The sequence below is a fragment of the Crotalus tigris genome, unplaced genomic scaffold, assembly GCF_016545835.1.
Source record: "Crotalus tigris isolate CLP2741 ecotype Arizona unplaced genomic scaffold, ASM1654583v1 scf7180000019302.1197242, whole genome shotgun sequence".
In the NCBI taxonomy this organism is placed as follows: domain Eukaryota; kingdom Metazoa; phylum Chordata; class Lepidosauria; order Squamata; family Viperidae; genus Crotalus; species Crotalus tigris.
The window spans coordinates 161,218-188,826 of NW_024097477.1; the positions used below are offsets into that span (position 1 = coordinate 161,218).

At 41.3% G+C, this 27,609-nt stretch overlaps 1 protein-coding gene across 2 annotated transcripts in view; it reads left to right on the forward strand.

Moving 5' to 3' along the window:
• Nucleotides 1-27,609, forward strand: part of ETS1 (ETS proto-oncogene 1, transcription factor) — a 106,119-nt gene that overhangs the window by 18,589 nt on the left and 59,921 nt on the right. The window contains exon 1 of one of the 2 annotated variants that reach the window (XM_039361577.1): nucleotides 24,159-24,409. The exons of the other annotated variant lie outside the window; for it this stretch is intronic. Coding sequence (XP_039217511.1) covers nucleotides 24,328-24,409 — 82 coding nt within the window. The 5' untranslated portion in view covers nucleotides 24,159-24,327. Of the gene's footprint in view, nucleotides 1-24,158; nucleotides 24,410-27,609 lie in introns of those variants that run through there. 2 annotated transcript variants of the gene reach the window in all.

Consider the following 27,609-nt stretch of genomic DNA (forward strand, 5'->3'; position numbering starts at 1 on the left):
GGAGAGGGAGAAAGAGGGAGAAAGAGAAAGAAAGAGGGAGAGAGAGAAAGGGAGAGGGAGGAAGAAAGAGAGAGGTGAGAGGGAGAGACAAAGAGAGGGAGAGAGAGGGAGAGGTTAGGAAGAAAGAGGTGAGAGGGAGGTGGAAAAAGAGAGGGAGAAAGAAAGGGAAAAAGAGCAAGAAGGAGAGAGAGAAAGGGGAGAGAGAGAGAAAGAGTGAGAGAGGAGAGAGAGGAAGAGAAAGAGACGAAAGTAATGGGAAGCAAGGAAAAACTGCCCTTTGACTTGCACATGGTAGTCAAGTCATGGTAGTCAAGTAGGCAATGAAACTAGGCAATAAAAACACATTTGTATACTATGGATCATGCAGCTGCCTGGCCTCATTCATAGCCTTCCCCCCCCCCCCTCAATCTCTCTGTATTTTTCCTGCCTACTGTCTTGTGCCCAAGAGCAGCCCGGAGCCATTGGCAGCGGTTGGGTAGGATGCTGCCCGGGAATTCTGCATGAATGAGTGAAGTCTTTCTCTCTTGGCTTCTAGTCTTCCCTTGGCTGGTGGGTCTGTGAGTCAAAAGGGCCTCCCGCACAAAAGCCTCTGTTCAGGCATCTCATTCAGCCTCCAGTCTCTGGCTGCTGCTGGCCTCCACACCCCGTTTCTACAATCGTATGTATTTTCCCATTTGCCCATGTGAATGGACTTGCCCAGCAACCATTTGGAGATATTTCCGTCTTCCTAAAACTTTTTGAATAGCTCCTACATTTTGATATGAGCAAGGGGCAAATGGCAAGCGGCCTATCTACTCCCTGCAGTCACGTCTTCCCTCGCCTGGGTTTCAAGGAAAGAACTTGCATGGGTTTCTTAAGGGGTATCTCAGCCTCCCCCCCATCCCAAAATGTTTGGAGAAAGAGACTCCCTTGTGTCACTGAGGGCCTTAGCTCTTATTCACAGTGGGATATAGGTAGTCTTTGACTTACCACCACTTTTGGGACCAAAAATTCCATTGCTAAGCAAAGCAGTTGTTAAGTGAATTGCAATCAATTTGGCAAACTTTTGCCATTGTTGTTAAGTGAATCACTGCAGTTATTTAAGTGACTCATGTGGTCATTAAGCAATTCCGGTGTCCCTGGATTCCCATGTATTCTACCAGGAGATGCAGATAAGCCAGGATCGAAAAGTGAGCGCCCTCCTAAGCACACCCATTCGTTCCGAATCCATTTTCCTGTCTGAATTCATGGGGACGTAACCCTAACCTTAAGTGGATTTTTCCTCCCAAAGGGTTTTTCCCATGTATTTTACCAGGAAACATGGATAAAGGCTTGAAAATCAGCACTATTCTTAGCATATCCCATGCGCTTTGAATCCCTAGGCGATGTCGATTTTGTTCTCCAAATTCATGGAGATCTACCCCTAACTCTTAGTGGATTTGCCCTTCAATGGAACAACATCATCATCATCATCATCATCATCATCATCAAGTTGGAAGGGACCTTGGAGGTCATCAAGTCCAACCTCCTGCTCAGGCAGGAAACTCTATACCATTTAGGGCAAATGGCTGTCCAGTCTCTTCTTAAAAACTTCCAATGTTGGAGCATTTACTGCTTCTGGAGGCAGGTTGTTCCACTGGTTAATTGTTCTAATTGTCAGGAAGTTTCTCCTTAGTTCTAGGTTGCTTCTCTCCTTGGTTAGTTTCCATCCATTGCTTCTTCTCCTGCCTTCAGGTGCTTTGGAGAATAGCTTGACTCCCTCTTCTTTGTGGCAGCCCCTGAGATATTGGAAGACTGCTATCATGTCCCCCCTCATCCTTCTCTTCGTTAAACTAGACATACCCAATTCCAGCAACCGTTCCTTATACGTTTTAGCCTCCAGTCCCCTAATCATCTTTGTTGCTCTTCTCTGTACTCTTTCTAGAGTCTCAACATGTTTTTTACATCATGGTGACCCAAACATAGCAGGACTGTGCAAAGATTCCGTTTGAAAAAAATTCAATTGAACCTTATTCCATTGGTCAGGTGTTCCTGTACACAGTGATACGTATGATTGGGGAGTTTGAACACCTTAATATTCTTTGAAGTTACACTTTTATACAATTTTTTCAAAAATATTGGATTTGGAGTAAGGATAGACCAAATAAAAATGGAGCAAGTCCAGCTTTTAGCAGTCCTGGGATGAGTTAATCCCCAAAAAGTTACTCTGAGATATTTGCCTGGAAGCAGTAAGCATATTCATATTTTGTGCTGCACTGATTCATCTTTTAAAAATGTATTTATCGTTTTATTTATCCTACTATTTTGGATATGCATGCAATGTGCTAAATTTGGGGTTCTGTACCTATTGACTGATAATTACTATCCAGATGTCAGAGTTAACAATGATGGTTGCATGCCTGCTGTTGATCAGGATGAACCATGGTTTGTCTGAGCAAATTCAGACGTAGAAGCAGGCGGCAACTCCTGTATTGTGGGAATAATAGCTTGTTCTTTTAGAAAAACTTGGTAAGCCAAAAAAGGACTTCCTCTCGGGTTTTATCATGAATGGGAATGACTTGATCAGTGTGTTTGGTGCCAAACTAGTGGAAAAGTCTCTCTCTCTCTCTCTCTCTCTCTCTCTCTCTCTCTCTCTCTCTCTCTCTCTCTCTCTCTCTCTCTCTCTCTGTGTGTGTGTGTGTGTGTGTGTGTGTGTGTGTGAGAGAGAGAGAGAGAGAGAGAGAGAGAGGGTGGGAATGTTGGAGGGGGCTGAAACCCTGAAAATAACTCAGGCTTTCCTCCCTGCCCCCCCCTTCACTTTTTTGGCAGCCTGGAACCATTCCCTTGCCAGATGTTCATTGTGTTTATAGCTGCTGGAGAGGAGACCAAACTTTCTCATTACTATTTCTCTCTGTCCTTCCCCCTTTCTCCCTCTCTTAACCTGAAGCCAGGGAGTTCAGCTTAGAGGATGCAGCTGGAGAGAGAGAGAGAGAGAGAGAGAGAGAGAGAGAGAGAGAGAGAGAGAGAGAGAGAGAATGAAACAGTTGGAGGAGAAAGAGGGAGGGGGCTGTGCCTACCCCATCCCATTCAGCTAATCCTTCCACCACACCCACTCTTAGCCAACTCTTTCCAAATACACGTGTAGGGGTAGGAGCACACGCAGAGGAGGGGGGGGGGGAAGAGAAAAGAAAAAAACACTAGCCGATTTTTTTTTAATTTCAGAAAGTAAACATTCAGGCCATGGGGGTCTGGAGGTTATGGGAAAGGAGGAAACTATCCACTAATCAGGCAGGCACACACTTCCCTTCCTGAAATAAACCAGAAAGCTCTGCTTTACACAGGAGTCCTCCAAGGTTAACCCTGGATTTGCCAACCAAGCTGCGCTGCTGTGAAGGCTGGGAGGAGAGAGAAGGCAGAAACTCAGACACAGCCTTCGGCTAGTTGTTGTTGTCTTACCCAGTGGCCCTTTCCACCTGCACAAGCTCTGTGCTCAAATGCCTTTATAGCAGGCAAGCTATATTGCCTAGTGGCTTCCTACCTGGATTGTAGGTAGATGAAGATTCTGGGACATTGACCATTGACTATGAAAAGCACAACAGTTGTGATAAATCAACAGTTCCTGGTATCTTTGTAGAGGATGGATGGATGGATGGATGGAAGAGGAGGAAGGAAGGAAGGAAGGAAGGATACACGGACTTCCATTGACATTGAATGCCAGAGGAGTGTGAGATTGCTGCCATGTGTGACATCCAGGTTAGCCTAAGTAGAATTTCCATTCTCAGAACCAGTATATCTCTGAATATCAGCACAGGCAACTGGTCCTGACCACTGAAATACCAGAATGATGATGACACATGCACCATGACATCATGAGGCAAGCTCTGCCCTTTTGTGTCTGAATCACACCATCGTGGGCCAGTAAGAGGCAGAGTTTATGTTGAAGTGCGCATTTTCATCCGTTCCCTTTCCAGTAGTCATCTGTGTGTATCAGAGGTTGGAAACATCATCTGCTTTTATGTCCTGGTAGAGGGATGAAGTCTACCAGTAGGGTTTTGGTTCTGATCAGTTTTAATGAGGTGTTCGGTTCAAGTCTGAATTCAAGGTGGGGAATCCTAAGAGAGCTGCAGGGAAGATGCCCATCAGTAGTTGTAAATCTCGACAAAGCGTGGGTTTGAGGCTCTAGTTCAGAGATGAAGCATTGTTGTACTGACCTTCCCAACTGACCTGCAAACTCAGCCCAATGCATTAAACTAGCTCCTTTCAAACTTGACTGGACAATTGGGGAGACTGGCATTTTTACACAGACACTTTTTTATTGAATAAAAATCAAGCTGAAGGTTGGGTTATTTGCCCATCTTAGTTGCAACAGGGGACTAAACCAATCCCCCCCATCCTAATCCCCCCTTCTGCAGAATTGAATTGCATTTCTATCTAAAGATACAGCATTTTTTTTTGTATGTTGGTGCATCTAAATCTCAGCTAGGTTCAAGGGGGTCCGCAATAAGGTCAAGAGGGCAGCTGCAATGGTGGGATTCAAGCCCATCCATTTTTTTTCTTTAAAGGAGTCTTGAAATTATCACCAAATCGTTATATGAATTTTAGAGTTTATCTGCTTGTTGAACAAGGCTCTGTACAATAACAAAATGCACGTGGGAAAGTTTCTAACAGAATAGCGTATCTCTTCAATACGAATATATTTCGAATATTACAAAAGAGATGCTGGTAAAAAATCAATCCATTCTGTTTGAGTCCTCTTTATCACTGCTCATTTGTGGTGGTTTCAATCTCCTTTCTACATTAGTGTGCAATTTTTTTTTAAAAAAAAGACAATACAACATTGTGCATTTTTTAAACATTTCTTTTCACTCTATATAACATTCTGCATTTATTGCACCTAAGCCTACTTTTCCTTTCTGCATCTTGGGGTTGTTGTTTTTTTAAACAATCTTTCAGTATATCTTTGTGTACAACTGAAATTTGGAGACAGGCAAATTAATCCTTTTCCATTTTGTTTAAAAAAACTATAGTCATAGATAAATTTTCAGATAGCTTCCTTACAGATCAGCATCTTCCTTGTGGGATTTTTTTTTTTTTTTTTAAAAGAGTCTTCTGCAGGCTAGGTCAATTGTGATGAACTTCCCAAGGAATTAAGCAACATTTAGATCTCGCAGCTGCTACATGTGAGTTTGAAGGGCCTCCCACAACTATGATCAGGCTGAGAAAGTAAGGAAAGAGATTTTCTTTACGTGAAAATGAATGAGGGGAGCCTTGGGTGCTCTGCCATGGGACAGTCATAGGATGAATTTTATTACTGGAACCATTTATGCAAGCCTTCAGAAGACATTTGGCTTTTAACAGCCTGTGGTTTTCTTCTTCTTTCTATAAACTGTATTTTGGTGGACTTAAAAAAAAAAAAGTCGGGAAGAATTTCTGCATAAGCAGTCAAAACGCAACTTGGCATTCATTATTTTTTTATAAAGGTTTTTATTGAGTTTTATAAGGTTGGGGAAGGGATAAGACCAGGATAGGGGTTAAGGTTCGGGATGGGGTTAGGATCGGGATTGGGATTGGAACAGGATTGGGAACAACTTTGGGGTTGCCCCCCAGTAACATTTTCAAGCTTTAGCAAACAGACTATTGTCTGGGTACATATGTTCAGTTAACACTAATTAATATAATAGTAAATAGCTGTAGTGAATATGATAAACGATAATCATAAACAGTATCAGTTGGTCAATACATATTATAGATTCATTATTAATCCCATAATGGGCAACTATAGCATCCTAGATTATGATATAAAAGGAGGTGTTGGCATTCCAAATCTGTACCAGAATCCTTTGGAATATGCAAAAAATTTCCTTGGGAAATACTCAGAGGCTATTCAGAAAGGGAGTTGAAGGGAAACCAATACAATATATACCCCAATATGCATATCTATAACTATATCTATCTCTTTCTCTAGTCTACTTAGCTAGTTATCTCTGCCCAGAAGCTTAGTGGGAGCAGCTTTGGGGTTTTTTTTGCTTTCAGAAAAAATTTTACTGTAAGAAAAATGTATAAATTATGTGTGCATGTTCTTTATGTACTTCATCAAATGATAAAGAAGCTCTTCTATCTTCCTTTTCTTTTTAAATGGAAAACAATATGGCGCCTTTTGCCAACATCCTACCTCTCTTATAGACCTTCTTCAAATGCCTGTGAGATTGTATTATGACACAATCATTGCAGGAAAAACTGAAAGAGATACAACATGTTGTAAATAGCTCGGTGCTTTTGTGATTACCACATTGTCAATGCATCAAGTAAGTTCAGTCTAAACTTATTTCACCACTACTGGAGTCAAGAGCTTTGCAGTAGAAGATTCTCTCTAAGATGGAGCAGATTTTACTTGATCTTCATATCAATACTACTTTGCAAGGCAGACCATAAATCGTTTTTCAAACTGGCCTTTAAAACTGGGACACTAATTTTCTTCTCCTGGTTCCTCCTGCCTGTCACTTCATTAACATTTCAGATGTTTATAAATAAGATGATCTGGTTAGCTTTCAGTCTAGGTCTCCAGGGAAGCCACTTTCTAACCCACTTAAGAAGTTTAGGAAAACGTTGCTCTGTATAAATTCCACTATTCGTATTTTTCTCCTGAGCTTCTGGTAACCAGTTGATTATGGAATTTATAGAATTTGTTTCCATAACAATCTCAGGATAAATATTTGCAAATAACCCTATGAAGAATGCAACGACTGCCTAATTCTCTTTGCTGACCCATGTATTTGTGAAAAAAAAAAAAAAAACACTCTTATTTACCCAAACTGAAGAAGCTGTATATGAACTACAGATTGCCATTCTGGGTATTTAGGTTTCTGTATCTTTTCTTTTAGTAGCTTTTCTCATCTATTCCTTCTACATATAGATGCTTTAGAATAGAGCTTCTGGGTAGGAGTTGACCTTGTACATGCTGATCACAAAATTGCCTAACATATTTTAATTGAGACCATATAGTTAGTTGATGTTATGGTATATCATGCGCTAAATTATATGCGAGGGGCCAGGTCTTCATTCCTTCCCAGTGTTTTATTTCTTTCAGTGTATCTCTAACCTTTATAAGGTAGATACTCCAGTGTCCAGTTCCATAATCTGCCCACTAGGGGCAGCATGATCTACTTGATCAAGCAATGGATTAAGTCTTAATGCGTTTTGACAAGGTAAGCCTATTAGAGGTTTAGCAAATAAATCATATTAGCTTCATTACTGTAACTATGGACCTTTAGGATTTCTGGCTTGTCTCCAGGAAATCCTAGTTTTCTATTGATTCTGGTCAAAGCCCGATCTTTCTGTCAGCTCTTGCTTGAAGATCAGCAAGTTGATGAAGTTGTAAAGCAGTTAACTGCATGCAGAAACTGTGTCAAAATTCCTTTCTAATATATTGGCTATTAGAGTGGGCATCTATTTCTGCAAGTCAGATTTATCTACTCATAGTTATTGGGTACCTCTTTTTTCCTCCATCCCTTGATTTCCTTCATGGAATATTTTTTTTCTGTGGTAAGCTTTGTTGGTCAAATCAAAATGACTTTGATACCATTAAAAAAAAGAGAGAGAAGCAACTGTCAAAAATGCATGGGGGTCATAGGCCAGAGGTGCAAAGAGAAGGCAGATTAAACTGTCAACAAGGCTGGCAATTGATGACTTTTGACCTGACTCCATGTCAGGTCTTCTATCACACACAACCAAGTTTCATCTCTGGACACACTGAGCTGAAAAGGTATATTGTAAAAGAAGCTCAGAGTTACTTGTTAGGAATTCTTTGTTCTGACTGAGATGATGTGATGTGTTCATCACCATGCCTACCTAGTCTGTTGCTACAAAAAATCCACATTTACCTTAATATCAGCAAGGCAGACAGGAAAGCACCTAGAGATCATTTATTTTATTTAAACGTCTACGGCCACCCGTTTCAACTTCATGACTCTAAGCAGCGAACAGACAGCAAAACAACAAATAACAGCAATATCACGACATATTGGGCAGCCAATGTAAAAAAAAAAAACCATCATAGCCTTTAACACAACTATGCCACAATCTTCACTGTATATTTTGGCCCCCATAGCTAAGTTCTTCAAAGCCATCCCAATGGCTACCAGGATCAAGCCTGATCATGCTGATCAACATTCCAGCTGCAGGGAGGTGATGTTCCAAAGAAGGATGCCATAATAGAAAGGTTTCTCTTCCTGTGCCCTGCCAGATGATATTCTGTCCTAGATATTAATTCACAAATCCTATTTATAAATGCTAAAACAGGGGTCTTCAAACTCGGCTCTTTTATGACTCATGGATTTCAACTCCCAGAATTCCTCAGCCAGCGTATCAGTCCAAACTCTGCAACCAGATTAACAAAACACAATTGCTGTGTGCATGTCATATGCTACACCCAAGCAAATTAGTTACGGGGCTTAGTTTTCCTACACAACTGGTAGTGGGGTGGAGAAGGGTGAGACCTTGATGAAATGGCTTTTTGAATGCCTTGTCTCTCATGATAAGAACTCCTCCCAATTGCTTATAGAAGACCTTAAAATGTTCTTATTCTGCAGAACAAATGCAGATGGCAGGGGTCTACCCTAATCAGCAAGCTTAGACTGTTTAGTGTTTCTTTGTACTGCACCCTAAATTGTCTTAAATCCTTTGAGGAATAGGCAATCTACAAATAATTCTAAAATAGCAACGTACTGTACTTATTAAAGTCATTTGTGATGGCCTGGTTCTTGAAATGTGCTAAGATAACTGCTAGGTTTCCTACAACAAACTAAACCATCTCCAGACCTGAAATGAATGACGATTGTTCCTAGCTTAAAATGTCAAATATCTCATAGATGTTTTAACTGGTTTTCCTGCATTTTGCAGGCAATCTTTGTAGTCCCTATCGATTTTTCAGAATGAGGGCAGGTACTGCTCCCTATTTACTATTTCTTCTCTTTCAACATTTTTGCCAGCAGGATTGAATGAATGAATGAATGTATGAATGAATGCAGGCAGACAGCCAGGCATGAATGAATTAATGAATGGGTTTATTGATGGTTGTGGATAAGGAATGCGGAGAAAATTTATTCAGTCTGAATTTTCATACAAATTGGTCCCATTGCTGAAAATTTCATACTTCTGTATCGAAATCTGTTTTTCTTTCAGTGTATCAGAATAGAGTCATGTATTCACAACTCAAAGCATCTGCTTCATTTGGGAACTAGATATTCTGTATATCTATCTGCAAAAAATGCACAACAGGGAAAAGGTCATGTATCTATTAAAAATGCACCTGCTTGAAAAACAAACAAACATGAATATATTAGTTGCCATATGAGTGGGTCTGTTTGTGCTAGAATGAAGGTGGAAACAAGGTTCAATCAAATTTGTATTTTGGGGGAAGAAATGAGGAAGAATACATCAATGAAATTTATGAATGCGTAAATGAAATTTCAGAGGCTTGCTTGTTACTCTTTAGAGGGATGAGCTCTGAAGGGGAAACTGAAAGTATTGTTGCAGTGGTACATAGAAAAGAAAGCAACATTCAGGAGACTCCAGAAGCTACATTTTGCCATTTGAAAACAACTGGCAATGAAAATAGAGGAACCATTGGTGTGATTCCATCTGGATTGAGATGTTTTTCCTGGGGGATTGAGAGAGAGAGAGTTAATCAGGCGATCAGCCTGGGGAGAGAAGCGTGTTATTTAATTAGTTTTACAATGCCTTGACTTGGAGGCACGTGGTGCTTTGGATAGATGTTCTCTTAGCTGGCTAATTGTTCAGAAATAGCAGGGCTTTTGTTCAGCCTCCGCATGGGGTATGTGATCTTTCTCAGCCTACGGGCTGCCCCCTGTTTATAATTTTAGATGGATCTATTCAGGCTTGCTCTCTAGCATGTATATGTAAAAAAAAGCGGAACAAGAGCTGCATTGTTGGGTGGCCAAGATCACAGTCCAAGAAAACCACCCCAAGAAAACCAAACACGTGTGGAGGCAGACTGTGCAGCTCTTAGTTCCCTAGTAGGAGAGCAGATCTGCCAGATTGAGGCCGGTGGAAATGGCTAATTTTCCAAGATGAAACGCAGCAAAGGTGCGCATTGAACGAGGACTCCAAAGCATAGCACAACTCTTTTAGACTCTCTCTCTCTCTCTCTCTCTCTCTCTCTCTCTCTCTCTCTCTCTCTCTCTCTCTGTCTCTCTCTCTCTCTCTCTCTCTCTCTCTCTCTCTCTCTCTCTCTCTCTCTCTCTCTCTCTCTCTCTCTCGTTTACAGTGTGGTGATGAAATACTTGCTTGGCATACAAAAAGTCCATGTTGAATGGACTACAACATGACAGCATGGCAATATTACAGAATATTAGAATACCAAAAGCCAGGTGACTGTGAGTTCCAGTCCTGCCTTTGGTATGAAAGCAGCTGGCTGATTTTGGCCAATCACCAGGATACGCTGATTTCTAGTCCTGCCTTAGGCATGAAAGCCATGGGCTCTACTTTGGGCCAACCATAGGAGACAGTGAGCTCTAATCCCGCCTTAGGCATAAAAGCCAGCTAGGTGACTTTGGGCCAATCACCAGGAGAACGCTGAGTTCTAATCCTGCCTTAGGCATGAAAGCCAACTCACCTCACAGATGGATAAAATAGGAGGAAGAAGGAGTTTCGCATGTGTTCACTGCCTTTATTTATAAAAATAATAAAGGCGAGATATACATAAATATATATAAATAAAATTATTGTTCTGGGCTGCCAAAAACTTTATAGAGCTTCTGTGTGAAAATGAATCTGTTTCCTGTTTCTTGGGTGAGAGCTATATGGGAGTTGAAGTCCACATGCCTTAAAATTGTCAAGGTTGAGAAACACTGATTTACCACATCCCATTTCGGCATCAGTTAGAAACATACATTTGCTGCATATTTTCCCCAATATATGAATTTGCTGTACATACCCACCAGCTTTTTGTGGATGCTTTCCCTGAATTTATGCTTCCCCCCCCCTTTTTTTTCCTTTTTTTTCTTTTCACTTTTTCTTAATATGTATATTTGGGATGGTTTGTATATTTGAGATGGGAATTCACATTGTGGAAAAGGTAGAATTCAAATCACCCTGATGTTCAACAGGGAAGAATCCAGGAATTTGTATAACAATTGTGATGGAACAAATTAATTTCCTTTCCTCAGACTGAACTGAACTGAGCTGAACTGAATTGAACTGCTCCCTGTTTGGGTTTTGGCCGACAGAATGAAAAGATGATTTGTGCCATTATTAAGGCAGATGTCTACAAGGTTTTGGTGATTCCAATTGCAAAACAGTTTTGATGTTTATCATGACTTATACTACAAAAGCACGTATATCTAGTTTTAAAGAAATGGAACATAATCAGAGACATTTCGTATCATCTGAAAATTCTCTGAGCTGCTCAACCGTAGTTCAAAAACTCTTGTCCTGGATCCCACAAGTTTTACAAAGATGGGGGTGGGCTGGGGGGAGGTGAGGAGTATTTATTTATTTATTTATTTATTTATGAGACTTATATACCACTTTAAGTGCAAGCACTCTCTAAGCGGTGTACACCAGTAAGCAATGTATATATATATTTACATTGCCCCCAACAATCTGGGTCCTCATTTTACCTACACCGGAAGGATGGAAGGCTGAGTCAACCTTGAGCCGGTGAGATTTGAACCGCTGACCTGCTGAACACAGTCAGCTAAAGTGGCCTGCAGTACTGCACTTGAACTGCTGCGCCACCTCGGCTCAATAAGAGTACTTCTTCCAGAAGACTGCAGCTATTCTTCCACACCTCTACACTGCCCATAACAGTGAATTAACCTTTGGTTTTTTTTTCTGCTTGGAGAGGTGCATTCTGACACCAGTTTCTGTAGCTGCAAAATTATGCTTTTCTAAACAAACAAACAAAAAAAAGTACTGCCTGAAGATAGAGGATCTTCCAGATTCAGTGAGATGAGAGCGACGTCCTATTTAATTTCTGAGCATGGTTTCCGAGAACCTTCCAGAACTAAGTCATAGCTATTGAAAAGCTGGATAAGATACTAGGGTACAACTTATCTCTTGTATTTCAAGGCAAGGTTATCACCAATCCATGGCCATTCAGAAATTCAAGGAGGTCACATAATATGGTAGCCCACAGAACACAAGAAACTTCCAGTAAGTTAGGTGATTGATAGCTAATTTATTGCTCTCTATTTTGACTGGTAGAACCTACTCAAGATTTTAGGCAGGATATTTACCATACTTAAAGAGTTGTTTGGGATTCTTACCCCAGACAATGCAAGAACTCAGTCAGCATGTGAAAGCCCATCTTTGAACTAGAATTATCTAGAGAGCTTTTGACTATTTTGTGTGTATAATGTGTACACGCTTTACATTTAGGAATGGAGAACTTGAGTTTTCCACCAGAGCTGGTTCAAAGAATTAATTCAAGGATAACAATCACTTATTTCAACTGAATCTTCTAGCTGAGTCTCCAAATTGAGTCTGTGAATCAAATCGAATTGGGTGCTTCTAAATCCATTTGACCATTTAATGCATCTTTCTGCATACACAGGAAGATTGTTTTCCAGATCCAATTGAAGGCTCAGTTGGGATCAAAGTTGTTTTGCACCCTTCTGATTTCCAGATGTTTCAACAGCTGAAGACTTAGTCAATGTGGCCAGTGATAGGAGATGATGAAGCCTGTGGCCAAATTAGACTTGGAGAACAACAAGGACTACATTCTTGGGTTAAGCAGATCATTGTTAGTCTTTGTTGATGGAATCCACAAAACATATGGTAATTCCCACATTAGCCTGTGAAACATTTATCTTAGTTATCAAGGGAATCTGACTTCTTTATGCCAACTGCATTTATTAATGTGTGGGAGGAATATGGAAGAGTATTAATTGTTGGTTAAGTGATTTGTTTTCCTTGTGGGTATGAATCAAATTTTAAGAAAGAAAAATTATTTTTTTTATCTTAGTCCAAATATGATTAAACATTGAAATCTATAGTTAATGAATGTATTTAACTGATTAAAATAGAAGTGTGCAATTTGTTTTAGGATTGGACACCATTTGGACTTTCTGAAGCATTAAACATTTGTTGCATATTATGGATTTTTTTTGTGTGCCTGGATGATACACACATGCAAATTAGGCATGTTTGATGTAGTGGTGAAGCTGCTGATCTAGAAACCAAGAAGCCAGTAAGTTTTAGTCTCATTTTAAGCATGAAAACCAGCTAGGTGACTCACCAGGAGATGGGGAGTTCTAGCCCCACCTTAGGCATGAAAGCTGACTGGGTAACTTTGAGCCAATCACCTGGAGACTGGGAGTTCTGGTTCCTACCTTAGGCACAAAAGCTGATAGGGTGACTTTGGGCCAATCACCTGGAGACTGGGAGTTCTGGTTCCTACCTTAGGCATGAAAGCTGATAGGGTGACTTTGGGCCAATCACCTGGAGACTGGGAGTTCTGGTTCCTACCTTAGGCATGAAAGCTGATAGGGTGACTTTGGGCCAATCACCTGGAGACTGGGAGTTCTGGTTCCTACCTTAGGCACGAAAGCTGATAGGGTGACTTTGGACCAATCCCCTGGAGACTGGGAGTTCTAGTCCCACGTTAGGCACGAAAGCTGGCAGGGTGACTTTGGGCCCGTCCCTCTCTCTCAGCCCAACCCACCTCCTAGAGTTGTTATGGAGAAAATGGAAAGAGGAAGGAATTTTAGGTATCTTGAGTTTCTTATCAAAAAATAAAGGCAGGAATAAAAATCTAATTCATGTAGTCTCAACTTTCTACTCAGGCAGGCAGGCTGGCAAAAGTAACTGCTCCATTGCAGGAATAATCAGCCAACAAATGGTGTCCTTTAGAAGTAAAACTAAACCCTGGCCCTACTGTGCAAAATGTATTGAGGAATACATTAAGGAGCCTGGCTTGGGAAAGAGAGCAGATGTTTAGCTCAGGTACAGCGGCTCCCAGCTCAAAAACAAACAAACAAACAAAAAAACGGTCAGTCTTCATCCCAAAGAAAGCCAAGCAAGGGTTTTGTCCAGTTCTCCGTCTTTTGTCTGCTGAGAAAATCATGGAAATGTCACCTCCTCTGTGTTGATCTTTGCTCCTTCCTGCCGCTTGGGCTTCTTCTCCTGCTTTCCCTTTGGGTTCGCTGCTGCCTGTGCTTGTTGGCCGTTACTTCCGTGGGAAACATTTTCTGGGGAGGGGGGGGGACGATGACTGGGCTGTCTGTTCAGCTGTTGAAGAGGCAGGGGGCTGGAAGCCTCGGCTCTCGGTTCTGTTCCAGGTGTTTGTGGTTTGTTGGGGAGGAAGATGTGCAATCCTGGATGGCCCGGGTTACCGAGCACTGCAGCAAACCGTGTGTGTGTGTGTGTGTGTGTGTGTGTGTGTGTGTGTGTGTGTGTATGATCAGGTCTGTTTTTACACTCCAGGGACCAGAGCTGCATTTGGACAACATTGTCATTACAGCATAAAGGCCGCAGGTGGCTGCACAACCCTCTTCCTTCTCTGTCTGTATTGATCATAGAGCACATTCTCTGCTGTGGCTTTCTACCTCTCTGGTCTGTGCAAATACTTGTCAAGGCCTTTGGAAGGCAAGATAATTGGCTTCTGAAAATTGAATCACATCTGTCCTTCTGAGCTTGCAACACAATCAGTCTTCCCCACAAGCAGCTGCTTCTTTTACACTTATTTATTCTAAAAAGCAGAAGTAGTGTTGGTGTCTACTGTAGGTACAGGAGCTAGAGAGAGGGAGGGAGGGAGGGTGGGTGGAAGGAAAGAAGGAAGGAAAGAAAGGAAGGAAGGGAAGGAAGGAAGGGAAGGAAGGAAGGAAGGAAGGAAGGTATGTTAAAGTAGTTAAAGTGCAGGACTAGGGGCAGAGAGACCCAGGTTTTAATCCTTTTAGGCATGGAAGCTAGTTAAATGACTTTGGGCTGGTCACTCCTTCTTAGCCCAAGAGAAATGTGATCAAGGTATTGGACTTAGAGCAGGTTCTAGTCTTCAGTTAGGCACATAATAGGCGGAGAGACTAGTCTAGTCACTCTTTCAAACCTAGACTGAAAAGTAAAAAAAAAAAAAAGTATATGTATCAACCCATACTGGACTAGCACAGTCAATTAGAGTTTATTTCCTTGAATGAAGAGGGCTTCTTCGTGCAGTGAATTGAGTCTGTCTGTCTGTCTGTCTATCTATCTATCTATCTATACATTTTTTTTTTTAGATTGCTAACAAAGAATAAAGGGAGAACTGGAATAGCTATTTCGAGCTTCTTAACTCTCTTCAGCCAGACATACCCTTCTGAGATTCAAACCTGGGCTGTGTGCATGTTAGGCAGCTGTATTAACCTCTAGACCACAGGCTCTTTCTCACTTTGTCAGCTGTATCAGGGAGGGAAGAAACGGGGAGGAGATTTACCTTGAGTGTTTTTTTGATGCACCCTGTCGGCCCAAATATCTTTCTTTCTTTCTTTCTTTCTTTCTTTCTTTCTTTCTTTCTTTCTTTCTTTCTTTCTTTCTTTCTTTCTTTCTTTCTAGTTGTCTACCTATTATCTATGTGCCCCCACACACACAGACGTGTATGTCCATACAAATTAACAGTCTTGTGCCCAAATCCCTTATTTTACTTAATTTACTCTGTTTGTGTGCTCTGCAATCCCCATGACTTTGGTGGCTTATAAAAATAGAACAATTACAGAAAAAAAATGAAACCACAGTATACAGTGATTCATCTTGAGGTGGTCTCATAAAATAATGTTCCATACATATTTGAATCAGACTGCCCACTTTTCTTTCCCAAAGAGCTTTTTTTCTTATGGGCAGAAGAGGTGACATCAGAAAGCTGAAGGGAAGGAGAGGTTTGGGTTGGGGACTCGGCGGGGGTATCCCCTGATGTGCGCCTTCTCTCCAGAAATGGCAGAACACAGTGTCACAGCTTATCACTGCAATATGAAACCACCCACTTTGTTATATTAATAGTTCCTAAATTAGTCTCCATCCATCTTTCAAATATATTTGCATGCTGAGCAAGCGCATAGTAACAAAAGGAGTCAGTATATTTTCCTCTGTAGTACCAGTACAGGTTGTACGATAGAATGAAAATAATGCCAATTCTATGGTCATTTAAAGATAAGGTCAGAAGCCCAGGATCAAGAAATCTTATTTTTTCCTAACAAAATTCCCTGATGATTATGTGTTTTCTTTTATGCTGTAGTGATCTGTCCAAAGTTCATCTATTTATTTATTTGGCTAGAGAACAGATAATTTTCAACAACGAGTTTCAATTAAAATGAGACTGAAATGTAACTGTTGTCTCTCTAGCAGACTAGCAGCTGATTTACCTCTTTGATTATATTCTCCTCAGAAAATCCAATTTTGATACAGGCCCCTGGTACAAATGGTGTAAGCCTTCCAATGTTGGAACAAACTGAGTAGCAATTTATGGCCGGCTAACTACCCTAAGCTAATCATAAAAAGGTAGTGAGGTGTGGCCTACAATCCAATAATTCAATTCCATGAAGAAATTGCAATTCTCAAATTTTCTTTGCCTGTGAAAGAGGTTCTGTTTTTCTACTACATCTTATGGTAAAATAAGTTATTTTAAATTGCTCTTCGTGATGTTTTGAGAACTTATGTATAGGCACCCCCAAGATATGGCAGCTATGGCTGCATCAGCATTGATTGGGTGGCAAAGCCTGTATTAAAATTGGGTTTCCTGATGAGAACAGGTAAATCAGTTGCTAGTCTGCTAAAGAGACAATTGCTATATTTCAGTCTCATTTTAATCAAAACTCCTAGTTGAAAATTATCTGTACTCTGTTCTCTTTTGGACTGGGGTGCAATATCATGACGCTTGCATGAAAAAGAGAGGATTTGCATGTGAATTGCTGTTTTCATCAAGTAGACATACATAAACACCCTTGCAGACAGTGCTGTTGTTGGAATTGACAAGACATTGTGGTGCCTGCTGTGGCTGCTACTTTTGTGTTGTATAGTGCTCTTCAACATCTTCACCAACAATTTGGACGAGGGAATAGATGGGGAACTCATCAAATTTGTGGATGATACCAAGCTGGCAGTAATAGCCAACACTCCAGAAGACAGGCTTAAGATACAGGAGGACCTGGACAGACTTGAACACTGGGCGCTATCTAACAAAATGAAATTCGGTGGTGAAAAAAGTAAGGTTCTACATTTAGGCAAGAAAAACCAAATGTACAGGTATAGTATAGGGGGTACCTTGCTCAATAGTAGTAACTGTGAGAGGGACCTCGGAGTACTAGGGGACGATCACTTAAATATGAGCCAGCAGTGTGCTGCAGCTGCCAAAAAAGCCAACACAGTGCTGGGCTGCATTAACAGAGGGATAGAATCAAGATCATGTGAAGTATTAATACCGCTTTACAATGCCTTAGTAAGGCCACACTTGGAATATTGCATCCAGTTTTGGTCACCATGATGTAAAAAAGATGTTAAGACTCTAGAAAGAGTACAGAGAAGAGCAACAAAGATGATTAGGGGACTGGAGGGTAAAACATATAAGGAAAGGCTGCTGGAATTGGGAATGTCTAGTCTAATGAAGAGAAGGACGAGGGATGAAATGATAGCAGTGCTCCGATATCTCAGGGGCTGCCACAAAGAAGACGGAGTCAAGCTATTTTCCAAAGCGCCTGAAGGCAGGACAAGAAGCAATGGATGGAAACTAATCAAGGAGACAAGCAACCTAGAACTAAGGAGAAACTTCCTGACAGTTAGAATAATTAACCAGTGGAACAACTTGCCTCCAGAAGCGGTGAATGCTCCAACACTTGAAGTTTTTAAGAAGAGACTGGACAACCATTTGTCCGAAATGGTGTAGGGTTTCCTGCCTGAGCAGGGGGTTGAACTCGATGACCTCCAAGGGACCTTCCAACTTTATTATTATTATTATCATTATCATTATCATTATCATTATCATTATCATTATTATTATTATTATTATTATTATTATTATTATTATTATTATTATTATTAATCTTCCATCACTTGAAACCATCTTGGGCTGCTCCCACTTTCCTGCCCGGGAAAATTCAACGGCAGGAGTTTCACTGTGATTTTTTCCCTCTTGGGCTTTCATAAAAGGATGGAATTCTTGGATGGCTGCAGATGACCAGAGAAATAATGGTGCAATCAAAAAAATACCCACACATTCCCTTTGCATGTCCTAACAATGTAAGAACTCATGAGAATTTCACTCAAATTAGTTTCCTCTTCCAGCAAAGTTCACTGGTAGGAAAAAAATACAGGATTGTTCTACCTGCCAAAACTAGCCCAAAGTCCCATCTAATGGCATGTATCCAAGACACATTTACGAGGTTCTGCATCATTCTGTATGTATGTTAAGGTGTACTTGGACATAGATTTTCCTACCAAGATGGTGAGTGATCATGGCATATAAACTCAGGACCAGAGTATATTTGTCCGATAGGGTCAATGAGCATAGATTCTATATTTTTGTGTGACTTTAGTTATGTCTACGGAGATTCTCAGGCATCCAGGTCATAGATATCCCAAAAGTGCTTTTTTCAAAAGGATGTTTCGCTTCTCATCCAAGAGAGATGAGAATCGAAACATCTTCAAAGAAAAAACAAAGTTCAAAAAGCACCTTTGGACATTAGTCGGTGTGTCCTACAGTTGAATCCCTGGAAGGACCTCTCTGAAAAGCTCTATATTGACCGGATGTCCAATAATCACCCAAAATTCTGCTTAAAATTATCAGTCTGGGATTATTCATTCTTACTCTGTTGCAGTCCAAAAAGGCAGAAGAGACATTTGTGGGTAACAGGCCACAGAATTCATTTAAAAAAAACCTCCAAATTTTGCAGCACGATTAACAATAGTGAGATGTTGTTGACAAGAGAATGACAGCCAGCAGATTGCTTTAATGACATCCATGCTTCTTATTCTCTGTAAGAGGTGACAGTAAATGGGTCCCTGTGAGTCATACTCTCCTTTCTGTGAATTGCCATTTGTGGTTTGGTACTTTTTTTTTTTTTTTAAAAAAAAGACTTTTTATCTAAGTAACAATAAAATATTTACGTCTAAACTAAGGGTTGGTTTTTTTTTTTTTTTGGTTACAAACCTATGCGTGTTATGTGTTGCTATGATACGGATCTCACCACTGTTGTAACTTTGATGGTAGTGGTGATGAACTGGGTAACACTGTGTAGGAAGGCTTCTCAGTTGTCAGCAGAAAACTTTGTATTATTCCAGGATAAATTGTTATGAATAGATAGGAGAAAGCAGAAGTCACAAATGATTTATACCAGGGGTGCCCGATCTTGGCAACTTTAAGACTTGTGGATTTCAACTCCCAGAATTTTCCAGCCAGCCATTCTGGGAATTAAAATGCACAAGTCTTAAAGTTGCCAAGGACTGGACATTCCTAATCTAGAGATTCAACTTTTTGGGATTTTGGTTTTTTTTTAAAAAAAAAAACACATTGATCAACCTCAAGCCTAAATGACCCAGAATAGGAAGATGGAAGGAGAACATTACTTTGGGGAAATCAAACCATATTCATGTGCCCCCTAACATCCATCCATCTATCCATTCTGCCTGGACAATTGATTGTTGATCTTCCCTGTCATTTTGCAAGGCACTTTCACGGGGAAAAAACAAAAAACACAACTGGTGCTAACTGAAGATGTTCAGATTTTACAACCAAGACTTCTTTCTAGGACACTGTCTACTTCTCCAAATCTCTTCATCAAGGAAAGTATATTAATAAAAGCAGAGAGTAGGGGAAAAAGCAAGACATCCTCAACGTTAGGTCAAGAATTTTTTTTTTTTAAAAATTGGCCCAATGTCTCATATCTGAATTAAATATGTGGAACAAAGGACCTTCCCCACTGCTAGTTAGAAATTTTCCCCACCTATGGAGTACGAACACCAAATGTATTGCTAAAGATGACTTAAGCTTGTCTCACTCATGGGACGAATTTAAGATGAAAGCAATCTCATGGAAGTATAGCAGAAAGACAGAGGCTAACCTGGGTGGGCTCATACTATGTTTAGGTACATGATGCCAACTTTGGTGAGATAGACAGATAGATAAACAAAGTAGGGAAAGACCCAAATGATTGTAGATTGTAGATTTGAATAGGCTGGTCAGTGATAGATCTTACCTTTGAATAGAGAAATATATGAAGCCTGTTTTACATGCTGAATAACATTAAATAGCTTTCTTTCTTTCTTTCTTTCTTTCTTTCTTTCTTTCTTTCTTTCTTTCTTTCTTTCTTTCTTTCTTTCTCTTCCCTCTTTCTTTCTTTCTTTCTTTCTTTCTTTCTTTCTTTCTTTCTTTCTCTTCCCTCTTTCTTTCTTTCTTTCTTTCTCTTCCCTCTTTCTTTCTTTCTTTCTCTTCCCTCTTTCTTTCTTTCTTTCTTTCTTTCTTTCTTTCTTTCTTTCTTTCTTTCTTTCTTTCTTTCTTTCTTTCTTTCTTTCTTTCTTTCTTTCTTTCTTTCTTTCTCCTTCATGGTTCAGAGCAGAAAAGCTGATGGACCTTTTCTCTTCCATTGTTTTTCTGATCTAAATAGTGCATGACTCTCCTGAAAGGGTTGTTAACTTCGGGGAGAGGGAAAATATGACTACAAAGATAAAAATGCAATCAGGCAGGTCTCAACTTTTGCTCTTATGTCCCATCAACTATTTCCTCAAAATACCTGAACAGATATTAAAAGGCCATTTTCAGAAAAAAAGGCATGTCTATGCTTACAGATGCTGTATTCTCATTTTTATTTTATTTTAATTGGTGACAGGGCTTAAAGTCTTAAAGGTCTAACAATTGCCCCTCCTTTCCAACTAAGCTATTTCTGAATCCCCACCAGTAGAGAACACTTATCTTGGGCCTCACAAATTAAGACACTGAGTAAATAATAATCTTCTCTCAGTTCACCATTCCCTGCCTTAATAACCCCAAAATGCCACACCAAGTAAAGAGAATGAATATTCACTCACTTTACAGGAATTTGCCAGTTTTTAAACACTGTGATTATCATGGGAAATGTAGTTCTCAAAAAGACAGCGTAGCAGATGGTCCGTCCTATTTTTTTCCCCATGGCAACCTTATTAGATAGATTAGATTGAAAGAAACTGCCCAAGGACTGTGTTTTTTCACTCAATTCAGCTCTGGTAGCACGTACATCCACGATAGCATTTCCCTCTCTCCATAATGCTTATAGTATTATATGCTTATGAATAAGCATACTGCTTCTAATTGAGGTTACAGGCTTACTCTGTTGTATGAACCCAAAGGGTCACCACTGTGGACTATCATAAACTGTAATCACACTGTAATCTTAACTAAATATAGGCTCCGTTTTCAGCAAGGAGCAATTTTAGGTCCGTAGAACATGGTAAGCTTGTAAATCCAATTAGAGTTATACTTGCTAATGGGGAAAACTGTGGTCTATTTACGCTCATTGGTCAAGATTTGAACCTGGAGCTTTGTAATTAGATTGACAGCTGTGTCTAAATTGTTCCAGTCCCATTCAAACAATCGACAATCCAGCATCTTCAGATCTATCCCATCCCACAATGAAATATTTTTTTAAAAAAATCACATTCCACCTGCAATAATATAATGAAATCCATTGAAAAAACTGTAAATGAAGAACTTTAATCACTAGATTTTAGAATGAATGTTTATTCTTTATTGAAGATGCTAACAATCAAAAATGAAGATTTTCCTATTGATTGACCACTAAAATTCCATATAAGATAATTATAATTGTTATACCAATTGTGATTGGAGCCCTCAGAGCAATACCTAAAGGGCTTCCCCAATAAATGGAAGCATTGAATTTATTAGGCCCCCAACACCCTAATTTTATATATTAAAAAAACATCCCAACCTGTTATCACTATAATTCTTAGATTCTTGGTTAGGGTTTGAATTATTAAATTTCCACCAGTCTTAAACCGTGAATCTAACTGTAGTTCATCCACCCATACTACTAATAATAGCAATGGAAAGGGACAATTTCAAAATTCTTCTTCTTAAGTATTCTTTGTTTTCTATAAGTAGTAATAAATGCAATTTTTCCTTTCTCATTCCATCCTTCGAAGACGTATTATACTTATATAATTAGGCATATTATACTTGGACTTCACAAAAACCAAATGATCATTGGATAGTAGGAAAAATATATTGAAAATTCTCCTTTTTCCCATGCAGAGTGGATTTAGGCACTCTAGAAATGGTACACCAAGGTGACATTTAAAAACCCAGAAACTCCAGATCTCAGGCACCGATTAAACCTAGGTATTTTATTCAGAGAACAGCCTCAACAAGATAAACTAGACGTAGAGACTGGCAAGGCAGCCTCTAAAACAGAGGTCCTCAACCTTTTGGGCACCATGGACAATCGGTCCATGGAGAGAGGTTTTTCCACAGACTGGAGAGTGTGTGGTTTTGTGTGCTGCCTGCATCCCGCAGATGGAGCTTTGCTTGTTTGTGCGGGCCAGTTGCTGGCAAGCTGCGGCCCAGTTGGAGACCCCTGCTCTAAAAGAATAAAATGCATTTTCCATCCTAAAATAAAATCTGAGGCTGATCAATGCCTGAGTCAAGGAACGTGGCAAATGCTGCTTTTAAATCCCACGATGGGATGAAAAAAAAAAAAGTTGCTTGAAAAGTATCTTAAATAATAAAAGCAATCATAGATACACTGGCTTAAGGGGGAGAAGGAGCGAATCCAGAATCCATAGCTTGGGAAAACTTTTTAATCCCAAAATAGCATGAAAGGATGGGCAAGCTTCCAAGCTCTGCAGAACTCATCATCAAAGAGAAGACACAATAGAGGCTGGAGCATTTGAGGTGGCAAATTCAGACCTGCATTTTAGATCTTGCTGCTGCTTCTCTGTTCCTTGGGAGGATAGTTTTTGTTAGTAGGGTGATAGTGACAGTGGCAACCTCCTTGCCCAATGAAGGGGCAAGGTGATTTTTTTTTTTTTTTTTTTTTTTTTTTGCATTTTGTGCCTTTCTGTGGGTTTCAACCAAGGCCTCCCCCTCACCGGGGTGGGTTTTAAATAAACCGAATTGCTAAAAGCTCTCTGCGAAAAACGTTTGTGGTTTATGTAGTGGCTGAGCTTGCTCCGAGGTCTGGGTGGAAAGTTGTCAGGAGACTCATTGTGCCTCCTTGTGTGTGTAAAGGACAGTCGGGAGGGGAGGGGGGCATGTTTTACTAACAAGGGGGAGAGCTTGTTTACCTAAGAAGGGTAGCTGAACTCAATTTCACCACCTTGGAAGATGAGCTAGCCAGCTCGGCTCCAGCACCACTTTCACATGGTAATTTAGGAAAATTAGACCTCCCCAAACTTTTTTTTTTTTTAAAACCTAGGGAAAAGGTAGGTGAAATCAAGGACACAAGGGGTTCCAAAGAACGGCTTGCCACCCCGTGTGTGTGTGTGTGTGTGTGTGTGTGTGTGTGTGTGTGTGTGTGTTTATGTGTGTGAGAGAGATAGATAGACCCTAAAAACGGGCAGACAGAACCTTAAGAGGCTCATAATTACCAACTCGGCTTATTCCCTCTGTCCAAATGAGGGTTAAAACGGCCCCTCTTTGCGCATGCAGATGTAGCCTTAACATCTGGAACCGGGGTAGACCTTACTCCGGATCGGTAAAGACGGGGGAGGGGGGAGAGAAAGGGGGCTTCCCAAAGGTGCGGTCTTTTGTCTTCTGTCCCAATGAATCCTTTCACCCCACCCCACCCCAGTTTGTCTTGTTCCCCTCCCCGGGGCGAGAAGAAACTCGGGGAAAGAAAGGGCGCCACGTGGAGGTGCATCGTTGCGCCCTGTTTTCTAGCCGGGGGTCCGGGGCGCGCGTGGGAAGAGGGGGAGACGGAGAGCGGGACCGAGCGGCAACGGGGTTGGTCCCAGCCAGCCGTTTGGGGCGGAGGAAGCCCTTCCCACCCCCGTCCTCTGTCCCCGAACGGAGACCGCCTCCCTCCTCTTTTCGCGGCAGACCAGTTCCTCGCTTGCAGCCGCTACTGGGCGAGGAGGAGGAGGAGGAGGAGGAGAGGAGGAGGGGGGCGCTTGCAGCGGCCGCGAAGGAGAAACGCCCTTGCAAGACGAAAGCGAACGCGGAAGGGAGGCAGAGCTGCGGCCGGAGCCCATCAGGGCCGCGCTGAAGGGCGGGCGGGCGGGCAAAACCGGGGGTCGCCAAAGACCCAAGCCAGCCAGGCAGCCACTCCGCCAAGCCGGCCTGGGGTCTCCTGCCAACTTTGCGCCCGGGAGAAGCGCCTAAGGGGGAGCCCAGGCGTCGTCGTCCCCCCTCTACCCCCTTCCCCTGCCCGGCTTCCAGGCTCGCTCCGGGGACCCTTCACCATGAAGGCGGCGGGCGACCCGAAGCCCACCTTGACGATCATCAAAGCCGAGAAGGTGGAGGTGGATCTCTTCCCGTCCCCCGGTGAGTGAGAGACGCTGGTGTCGCCTCCCGGACGCCGGCCAAGGGGACATATGGCTCGGCCAGGCTGCTGCTGCTGCTGCTGCTGCTGCTGCTGCTGCTGCTTCTTCTTCTTCTTCTTCTTCTTCTTCTTCTTCTTCTTCTTCTTCTTCTTCTTCTTCTTCTTCTTCTTCTTCTTCTTCTTCTTCTTCTTCTTCTTCTTCTTCTTCTTCTTCTTCTTCTTATTCTTCTTCTTCTTCTTCTTCTTCTTCTTCTTCTTCTTCTTCTTCTTCTTCTTCTTCTTCTTCTTCTTCTTCTTCTTCTCCTTCTCCTTCTCCTTCTCCTTCTCCTTCTCCTTCTCCTTCTCCTTCTCCTCCTCCTCCTCCTCCTCCTCCTCCTCCTCCTCCTCCTCTTTCCGTCTTCCCCTTCTTCCTTCTCTTGCTTCCCCCCCCCTTTTGCTTCAGAAACTCCTCTTTTCTTTCTTGACTTTTCCGCGGCTCTGGGAAACCCCCCCCCCAAATCCCCGCTCCCTCTACCACCCCCTCCCTCCCTGGGGAAGGAGGATGACTTCAATCCTGGATCCTTTGCTTCTTGACCAGGGAAGGGTTCATTTTGGTCCCCAGCTTTGAACTGGATTTGTAAATTCATGGAGATTGCAGGGTGTGTATGTGTGTGTGTGTGTGGGGGGGTGGTGGTTTGAGAAGAAGACAGATGATGATGATGGAGAGAGACTGAGTGTCCTGCGGGCATCGGGCGTCACATTTATTTCAAGTCTTGCTTCTGGCGCTTCTCAACCCATCTCGGCTCCTTGCTATTAGGTCAAAGAGGAGGCGATGGGTGGGTGGCGATGGGTGGGGTGTGGTCCGGATCCAGGGACCTCCTGCATCATCCACAAAGCCCCCGGAGTGTGTAAGATAATATCTGCGCATCCTATTGACAAGTCTTGAAAATTTTTTTTTCTGTTGCCCCCTCACCTCCCTCGTGACTGATTGATCGATCGATCGATCCATTGATCTCTCCCTGTCTCTCTCTCACCTCCCACCCCTCCTCCCCTCCCCCGTGTTTCTGTTTGCGCGGAGGTGTAATACAATTCAGGCATGTAGTTGACGAAACTTAATAGATCTGGCCCGGGGAGTTTGTGTGGGCTTAAAAGGAAGGCTGATTTGTACTTGCAAATAGCAATTTCTTGAAAGTTGCCTATTTGACTTCCTCTGACTGTACCATAAATTCGAGGTGCCAGGAGTCCTTTGAAAGGGGAAAACCAGGGGAAGGGTGCAAGAAGAGATAGCGTTTTAATCATGGATTAGATTCAAGAATACAAATGCTTTCATTGAACACCGGTGTCCATTGAGTTGTGAGCATGTTCAGAGAAGGTGGATCGGGGTTCAGATTCTCATAAAAAAAACATGAACTGCATGTGTATGGAGATTTTCAATCATCCAGGTCATGGTTGTCCCAAAGGTGCTTTTGAAAAGGCAACTGGACTTTTTTTTTTTCCGTCAGGAAGACATTTCCCTTCTCATCCAAGAAGCTTCTTCAGTTCTTCAGTTCAGAACTGAAGAATCTTCTTGGATGAGAAGCGAAATGTTTTCAAAGAAAAAAAACAAAGCCCAGCTGTCTTTTGAAAAGCACCCTTGCAACACTGATTGTGTAGCATGCAGGAGGAGTCTACTCAAAAGTAAATCTCATTTGAATTCAGTATTGACTTCCTTGTAGATCCAGTTGGGTTGCCGCTTGGACGCCCTTAAGTCAGCAGTGTCTTTTGGCTCTTCTAAATAGGGCAAGCTCTTGTTTTTGAGTTTTCTGCCAGAAAAGATGAAGCTGTAATGCATGAGGTATCTAGAGAATGTGGATCCTTCCAGAGGTTTAAGGAGGATCTAGGGACAATAAAATTCTGATTACTTTATACGCTTCTCTAAAAAGAGCCTTCCTAAATTTACTCCTCTTTCTAAGTGGGCCTTACCCAAGCCAGAAATACAGTGTTTTGCTTGCTTTGGGGAGAAAATAAATCCCATTAATAATTAGGTCTTATTTGGGTAGTTTTCCCCTTTAAGATATAAATGCTTAATACCCCATGGGGGTTTCAGCCAGTTTTTCTTTTTCTGTGGTCAAGTAAGTATCTTGGCTATTATTTTTTTTCCCCCTCATTATGCCAGAATACTGTTCCTAGGTTGTTTGTAACTCCCACCCCTGGCTCAAAGGCTGGGAAAATTATGATGAAAGGGAAGGGAGAGGATGGGAGAGGAGAGGAGAGTCCAGCCGTTGATGCTATCTCGTGAGATGATTATAGGAGCATGTTGCTATGCTACTGTTACCATCAATAACTTTAAAGACCCACGTTAATACTAAACCAATCTTGGTGCATTACTTGGAAGAATCTCCATTCTTTTAACCTTATATGACTTTGCAAGCTCCAAAGGTTAAGGATTCTGCTACTGTACTGGATTCCTAGAAAGAAAACAGTGCTCAGAGTTTCCTTGATCACGCAGAGGGCTAAGCATAGCTACATTTTCCTGCTGAAGAAAGGATTAAACCTCAGCGTTCAGATGATCACCACCACGGTTGAACGTCCTAACTCTTCTTCTTTTTTTTTAATTAAAAAGTTTTATAAAAATTACAATATAACCCACCCCAAACCCCCCCTCTCCCTCCCCAACTTCCCAGAGCTGAGTACAGGGTTACAAATATGATAATTATAATCTAACTAACATTAACCAACTATATAAATAACCAAGTCCATAATGCACCTTAACTCCCCTTTAACCATAAATATAAACAAATTGAAAATAAACATAATAATAATGAAAACATAAACAAGTTAATATCCTAATTATTAAACAATACAATCTCCAAATTGTTAAACAATACTAATACTACTACTACTAATAATAATATCATAATATTCTAAAATTCACTCATAGGCTAAATGAAACTTTTTAGTCCCATATTTATTCTGAATATAATTTATCCATCTTTTCCAAACCGAGGTATATCTTTCTTGTGAGTGATTCTTTTTGTGTACAGTATAGCTCTTGAATTTTAACCGTGATTTGAAACTTGCTGCCTTGCTAACAATATTAGTTATTTAATAAATGTTTTCATTTTCCTAAACAAAGCAACCACTGTTTAATGGACTGTTTTTAACATCAAAGCAATGGGTAGGGTGAAACAAGGGGTAGCCAAAATTTGTACCAAGATTTGTATCACCATTTGTTCGCCAGAAC